Raw genomic sequence first — 8,381 nt, 5'->3', positions numbered from 1 at the left:
CTTACTTCTGTGCTAAACTTAATACATTGATAAGATATATATTTTATCTAAAATATTTTATGTTAAGTTTTAGTTGTTTATCTGAGAAGTAGTTAGAGTAAATATTTTAACCTATTTTCAATAAATGTATATGTTGAATAGATGTTGAATAGATGTTTAGTAAAATAATTACATCATATTGTTTACAGTCAGTTTGGAATTTATAGTAACACTGGCTTAAGGCATTATATAAATTCAATCTGGAGATACTCAGACGGAGAAAGACTAATTAAAAGGGTTTATTGACATGCATGAATTAAAGTTCTTTGACCCTCAGGCCCCGGCTGAGGACATCGAGCTGTGAATTGCAATAAGCTCGGATGAGCATTCCCGATGCTGATTTGGAATGTCATCCCCCGGGGCCCGTACACTGGTGGGAGAGGTCAGTGAAGGATGGGTGCCTAAAGAGCTAGAATAATGGAGGTAGACAAGGGGCAGAGGTGGGTTGAGCGCAGCTGGAAAGCGGAAGATGCTATGGATGGAGGCACTTTACAGCAGTAGCTTGGTCGGTGATTGGCCGTGACGTGGTTTGGTCCGGCGTTGATAGGTCGATGGCAATGAGCAAGACACACCAATTGGATGATGCAGGTGAGACTAGAGTCTTCCAGTTAAATTTGCGCCAAGGCTTCATCTCTGAAAGTGCATTTTATTTAACACTTGACAAGTTACAGTGTAACGAGTAAATTTAAAAAATCCATTTTAACTCAGAATTTTTACACAAACACTGCATATTTTATGCTCACTGTTGTTGAATTGACTCTGCAGAGTTCACATGCTCTGAAACTGCTTATTTGACATTTGGGATTTACTCTGTGGCTTTTGTTAAGGAAGAATTATTTATATAATTAAATTTAGCAAAAAAACAAAAAAATCTGGCTCTGGTTCTTCCTGTTGATCCCGGGTTCTCTCGCGACCGCATGTGAGGACAGAATCACAACAATGCGTGTTGATGTCACAGAATTACAGAATTTAATCCAATCAGAAGAAAGTATAAAAAAGAACAGGAAACTGGAGAAACAGATACATACATTGTTACCTGAGACAAGAAAACAAAGAAATATCAAGGACGTCCTTGGAGAAAGAGCTGGTGCAGAAGTAAAACTAAAATCAGCTTTTTTCTGAATTATTTCCCTTGTGCACACACTTTTATACTTGTAGGCGTGTTTTCCTCTTTAATGTATTCAAATAAGGCGTATCTCTGCTTGACCAATTGGAAGGCATCTCTGGCCCTTTTTGAATTTAGAAAGTCCCTGCGATTTGTTCACAAGATCAAACACCAGTTCCTCCTTTTGTTAAATGTGAAAGCAGACTTTCCGAACTCCAGCTGGTCTATGGCTTTCACAGATCAGTGTGAAACGCTGGAACTTTCTACTGATTGTTTCCCAGACAGACAAAGAGCAGATCAGAGATCTAGGCAAACAATCTGCTTTAACTACAGGTAAAATAGTGCCGGATAGTGTTTATTTTCTTAACACTATCCGGCTCTACAGCCATCTGGGCAAAGAGAAACAGATGATGGAACCTCACAGGTAGCTGTGAACTACTGGTTTCTCTCCTGCTCTGCCAGGAACAAATCTTTAACACTGTATTTTAATTCAATTAAAAGTTATCTCCAGAAACCCATTTGTTCTTCTGCACTCAGCATCTCCAAAGTTTAGTCCTGATATCAAACAAAAGCAGTAGATAATATCAACAGAAAATAATGGAGTACAATTCCTGTTTCTAACCTAATATAATATTCCTAATATAACCTAATATAATATAATAAGACATTCATTCACCATAAACCTAAGTATTTTCTAATACTAAACAAAACATTTTCATTTGATTCTAATATAGTCAGAAATAATACAATTTCAAATACATTCATCATTGACTAAGTTAATTCTGAAACTAGATAATACAATTTTTAGTCAGAACATGCTATTGATAACTAAGAAAAGTATCTTACAAATTAAATGTTAGTGATTTAAACATTTCACACCATCCTAGATGTCCATGGAAGGCTTCTGATCTCCTGTGAGCTGGCCAAGTTCCTGTTTCCCAAGATCATTTAAATGATAGTGTCGTCTGGTTCCCTGCATATGTTAATTTATGGCCTCCTGTCTTGTGTGATAAAACCACAGGAGTCCAGGCTGAAGCTCTCCTGCAGATCTCTCTGTTTCAATACCCAGCAATAGTTTGTTTCAAATCACTAACAGAAACCTATTCAAAAAAGTTTTAACTATATTAAACACTAAAAATAATCATTTTTCCTCAACACTTTGATCCAAAATAGCTTGCTGGGTTTAGACCATGGTTCCAAGAGACTTTGTTGTAGGTCTTGGCAAGATAAACATGTGTACCAAGTTTCATAATTGTAGGTACATTTTTAAAACATTTCCATAGGGCACTGTAGAAATTAGGCCATGTCCACCAAATTTTGGACTTGATAAAGATCTATCATAGTGAGTTTGGCACAACTTGGCTTGAATCTGTGGAATCTAGAGGCAAACGGATGGCAACATTGTTTGATAAAGCTAATTTCGGTTATATCTTAGCTAGTATTATGTGCAACACAAATGCTTTTAAGTTCAGTTGATAATATTTTTCACCCAGAATATGCAGATGGCTATATTCTGGTCTTTTTGCAGACGTTGTTTGAGGGTAAGGTGCCTCAGCTGTTTTTTTGTTTTTTTTGTCGCACATATATGTATTGGGGCTGTCAACATTAACGGCTACCAGTAATTTATCATAATGTTGATTTTTACAACAAAATGTCATGGAGTCTTGACAAAAGTTCAGTCTGGAAGACACTCTAGTCGCACCTGCCTCCCTCTCTGCAACCTGGACCTATCAGTGCCGGTCCAAGCCTCGCTCCAGCCAATCATCGTTTGGGCTCCAGTTCAAAGTGCTTTTCACTTATGTAGACTAATGTTTATGGTATATGTGTTGTTTTTGTATAGTTAGTTGCCATAAAAAAAATTACAGTTCTGAACTGTTAAAGTGACAGATGCCAAAATATTATATCGTAATGCCTCACACAGTACGGCCATTTTTGCTACAATAAAACCACATTTTAGGAAATACAGTAAAATACCGCCAGCTGTTGTTGCCATGATTTTACCGTATTTCAGCCAATACTGTAAAATAATAGCAGTTTTGTCTGCAAGTATTTTACCATAGTTTTGCAAATATGGTAATTTTACCATATTTGCAAAACTGTGGTAAAATATGGTAAAATACTAGTATTTACTAGCATTTTACCATATTTGCAATTTTACTGTATTTTAGCAAATGTAGTAAAATACTGGCAGTTTTATTGCCAGAATTTTGCCATATAAAGACGGTAAAGTTCTGACAACCACAGCTGCCAGTATTTTACCTTAAATCATAGCAGGTTTTTTTTACAGTGTGGCAACCATAGCTTGTGGTATTTTACCGTATTTTTACTGAATACGGTATTTCCATATTTTATTAAATATGGTAAAATACTGGGAGTTGTGGTTGCCAGGACTTTACTATATTTATACAGTAAAATTCTGGCAACCACAGTTGTTGGTATAGATGATTAGAGACGTTTTTTTGTTTGTTTTTTTACAGTGTAGAGATGAGATCACAGAAATATAAAATGGAAACAGAAAGAGGCTAGAGAAATAAGTAGGGTGAAAATACTGAGGAAAATGGAGAAAGTTATCTGTAAATAAATAAATTTTGTAAAAATGTATTTACACAAAAAATGTATAGAAGGGTAATAAGTAAGGGAGCGACTCAAGTGTAGGGAAAAAGTGAAGCTGTCATAATTGGTGCTGGTGCTGGTGGCTCATGACAGAAGCAGACAAAAGGAAGTTGCAAAAATACAACAAAAATCTGTAGAAAATATAATTGATAAAGCTTTGGTCACATAAGTTCTTTATGCCAACAAATGTAATTTTAATTTTGAATTTGGTGGTCTATTGCTTTGATAATACCAATTTTTTAAGCCAAGGTTATATTTCTGTTTTTCTTGACTTTGGCAGTTCCTACAGCCTTCCATGTAACATAAATCGTAGTTGAGGGAGGGCTAAAATGTTTTATTTCTACATCCTACTTGTTGAAAAAGTTAACTGGAGGGTGGTAATGCGGGATGTAGTGCATCGGTGAGAGAGAAAACGAGGACAGAGAGAGATACAATAGCCTGTCAATAGAGATTGATCTTTTCTGCTCTAATTCACCTGCAGTGGAAGAGCATACGTCGATACATCCTCTCTCTCTGTTCTCTCTGTACCTATCTCCATCTCGCATAAACACGCGTCGTGGCCGTGAGTTTCATATGCGTTCCACCTCGCGCCAGCGAGTGACCGCCTGGCTACTCGCGCTGCCGTTGGGAAGAGGGAGAAACGAATGCGCGCGCCGTGGCCGTCTGGAAATGATTTCGTTTTGGCTGCTTTGCTGGAAGCTGCTGGTAGGTAGATACAGAAACCCACGAAGCACATGAAGTTGGTGAGGACAAACCGTGGTAATGACTTCTGTGCCATTTCTGTGTGCAGGGACAGAATTAGTGGTAGGCTATTTTGAGAATAATGCACGAGGAAGGTTCTTACCTTACTGCATAATCAAAAGCATGGTTTTCTTGGCTTGTGTACTCGTGTGTTATGAGCTGGTCCCGAATTTCCGACACGCTCTTACGTAACAGCCTTGGTGGACCCCTGGTGGCCGCAGTAGGTCACGCTTCATCGGTAATATCAGCTGCCATGCCATTGCATGCTGTGCTCATCCAAAGCTCCGGTGGAAGATAAATTAGCAAAATAATGTCCCAAAAAATACGTATCTTTCAGGAACAGATAAAATAAAAAGAAAAAAAAGCCAAAGCCAAGATACATGTATATTCGCATGTTCATTGGTAATTTAATGTTTATAGAAAAGATTTGTGAAGCTGCTAATAGAAAATTAGCTCGATAGTGACATTGAAAAATTTACTTCAACAGTCGATCATTTATGCTACCTACCGTCTTTGTATTTGTGTGAAACTGAAACCTTTTAATGTTTACTTTTAATGTTCACTCACAAATAAATACATTTGCTGCATTTCTTAGAAGGGATTTTAAAAATGTTTTTTTTCTTTTCTGTATGGTTTGGAATTATTGTAGGGAAGTGATAAGAATACCTCCTTCATGGAAAACAAGGAGCCCCTCTGAAACCTAAATTTTTAATTTTTAATTTTAATTACATATAATTAAAATAGTTTTTATTTTATTTTATTTGGAGTCATTAAATAAATAGCCAGGTGTTGGTTAAATTCCCAAAACAAATCTGAAAAATAAACAGATAATTTCAGCAATAGAGGTCTCTACCAAGTCATGAAGAAGAGAGAGGATTAGAATGAGAGAATATGTATTTGGGAATTTTGCTGTGCCCCAAATTCCAACTTTAAATAAAGACAATTTCTTCATCAAATCAGATCAGCAGATCATTGTTGTTCAAAATGGCTGCTAGAAATGACATTCTAAGAAAATAGTTTCGAAGCCATGTAAGATTATTCCTTTGCCAGTTCATTTTAAATAATGCATCACAATGGCTCAGGCTTAAAGAAAAATTGCTTAATCATATATTCTGTGTAGCGCCTCTTATTCTGATTTTTGGCTATTTTGGGACACTTTCGTGCATCCATGTTTCTAATTTAAGATAAAAAAAACACCTTCATGCAGGTTAAGAACATCATTCAGGATGTCAGCTCATTTACTTTAGAAGTGAATGGGTAAAATTCAGTTCAGAATAATAATGTTACATGAGATTTTTCTCATAATTGTGACCTCACTAAGAGGAAAATTACTTTAACAGCTTGTCCTCTTCTGCATCTATACTTAGTGTTACCATAGCAACTTGTTCCATCTGTCATCAGCACATGACTGGAAACACAGACCATAATAATCTGGATACCCACTCACTGCTAATGTGGCGCTGCCATGGCAACAATAGAAAGGCTTTAGTTTATAGGTCACGAGGGCTGTTTTAATCTGCTTGCGTATTGATATACGCAGAGCAAGAAACATTCACTTACATTCTGTAAGTGAATGTTTCTGTGTGAACATGGCCCATTATGCAGCATCATTAAGGAAGTAGAGTGTATCCAGACAGTTTTTAAAAAATGTCAGCAGCTGGCCAGTATCTCTAGAAGAACTTGAGATTCAGCATAAAAATGCACCACTTGCTCTCATTCTGTTAAAACTTATTTTTTTAAATAGCTTTATTTGTTGAGCTCTGTTTAGTCTTGAAGAAATAGAATTATAAATCATGGAACTAGTTTTTATCAACTAAGGCAGTTGTTTCTCAACCTTTTTTGGGCCAGCACCCCCCTATCCATTATCTAGATCCCTTATCAGGGGTGATAAGGGATCCCTCCTTCAAAGAAGATGTAGGATACTTGCACTGAATATTATTTTATGATTAAAATGCTATCATTATTGTTGCTATCTTTATTTTTATTGCTGTTTGTATTTATCATCAAAAATCCTTATAAGAAAAACACATTACAAAATTATTAATTTCCTAAAGAATAAAAAAGCCATGTGAACAGAAATTACAAGTGTCTAAGAAAAATTCAACAGACATTCAACTTAAAATCAGTTGGCCTATTAGTAGCCATTGAAAGTGAATTTTTTTTCTGTGCCGGTTTTTTTTTAATGTTAGTTGCTAAATCTTGCACAAACTGGTCAGATAAAAGATTTAAAACAACTCTTCTCTTCAGTGTTTCTGTTAGGTTCTAGTGCAGTTTTGTGCTGCCTTCAGGAGAATGGGACATCAGAGTATCATCCATAAAATTTCATCCACATGACATTTACTGTGCAAACCAGTGCTTCTAGTGGAAAAACAAAACTTCCAAATGCCAAAAAATTTTCAATAGACATGTTTATTGATTTATAGATTAATAGTTTTACTGTACAGAAATTACAAATTACAAAGCTGGCTCTTAATCAAATCCTAATGACTCAAATTGAACATGTCATGGAATCACTTAACAGCATCATGACATTAAAACCGTCATGAAAAATATTGACAAAATAAATATATAGAATAAAATCTTAAGTGATAAGTTCCTTTTAATGAATGACTGTGAATGAGCTATTATAGTCTGTAAAATATATTTTTTCTTAGTACTAGATGTGGTCTCAACAAACCCATGGCACTTCAACAATATTATCTTACCTTTTACCTGAAAATGGTGTCTGTTAATTCTTGCCACACAGTCCTCTGTATTAATTATTGCTCAAAAGACCTTGCCATACCATTTATTCCTCTGTATCCAGAGTTTCTTAGTTAATTCTTGCATTTTGTTCTGCATGCATTTTCATTTAGTTTCCTTTGATTACAGTAGTATTATCCTCTCTTGGTTTATTGTCATGTCTTGAGTTTCATCTGACCTGCCCTCAAATAAGCTTTTGATTTTTCACTGTTCGACATCGGATTCCCTGCTTTTATGCCCTGATTCACATCTAGTTTTTTGCTGTGTTCTATATTCTGGTTCTCCTGTTTCTGAGTGTTGTGCAACGTGCGTGTTTTTTTCTACCCCCTACGGTGTGGCTCTGTCAGGGAGCATATCGATAGGGAAACGCAGACTGACGTAAACCTTTTACAATAACGGAAAAAATCCCAATATAAGTGAGATTTAAAAGTGCTGGTATCACCACTGCATAACGGACCATTTATAGCATCAACGTTGACACTATAAAATGAACCCTCTCTATCACGGTATCACCCACATAAGGATTTCTTTATTTAAATGGGTTTCTTTTTCTGAGGGATACACAGCAAGGTGATTGTTGTATTTACATGTTTATCAAAGAGATATTCCGTTGTCCTTCCATGGAAGCATGCAGTATCCAGACGAACATTAAAATACTTTTCAATATAAGTTGATGCTTTAACACTATACAGCACTGTCACAACATATATGTACAAAACCCCTCAATAAAACATATTATATTTGCGTCACACTAGACAAGTGTGACCTGACCAGTGAATCACAGAAAACCATTAGCTGGTGTAATGCTGAACTGATGCGGTGAAGCTACCAGTAGCAGGACTGCTGAGCTACGCCAAGAAGCTAACAAACACTGAAGAGAAGAAGAACTTCCATCGATAGTTACAAGCCAAACATGTTTTAATGTTACACACCTCAGTTTTTAGCAAGTAGTTCAAAGTCTAATTGTTGTGCATATGTTATGTGCTTCGGGCACATCTTTCTGTTAATACTTTTGGGGTTTTGTTTTTTTTAACTTTTTGGGACATGGGATCTGAGGGCCTTTGACGCCATTTTCTTCACAGAAAATCAGAAGAATCTGAACTAAGAAAATCAACGTGAAGAGAATAAGAATAAAATATTT

At 36.0% G+C, this 8,381-nt stretch overlaps 1 protein-coding gene across 6 annotated transcripts in view; it reads left to right on the top strand.

Moving 5' to 3' along the window:
- Nucleotides 1-8,381, top strand: part of LOC103479207 (uncharacterized) — a 72,709-nt gene that overhangs the window by 8,230 nt on the left and 56,098 nt on the right. The window contains exon 1 of one of the 6 annotated variants that reach the window (XM_081597824.1): nt 334-421. The exons of 4 other annotated variants lie outside the window; for them this stretch is intronic. In XM_081597824.1, the coding sequence (XP_081453950.1) occupies nt 386-421 (36 nt within the window). In that variant the 5' untranslated portion in view covers nt 334-385. Of the gene's footprint in view, nt 1-333; nt 422-4,330; nt 4,463-8,381 lie in introns of those variants that run through there. One more of the 6 variants, XM_081597820.1, reaches the window with a different exon arrangement.

This window comes from Poecilia reticulata, chromosome 17 (assembly GCF_904066995.2).
Source record: "Poecilia reticulata chromosome 17, P_reticulata-male-v2, whole genome shotgun sequence".
Lineage (NCBI taxonomy): Eukaryota > Metazoa > Chordata > Actinopteri > Cyprinodontiformes > Poeciliidae > Poecilia > Poecilia reticulata.
The sequence above is the reverse complement of the archived record's forward strand: the minus strand, read 5'-3'. Positions and strand labels throughout refer to the sequence as shown.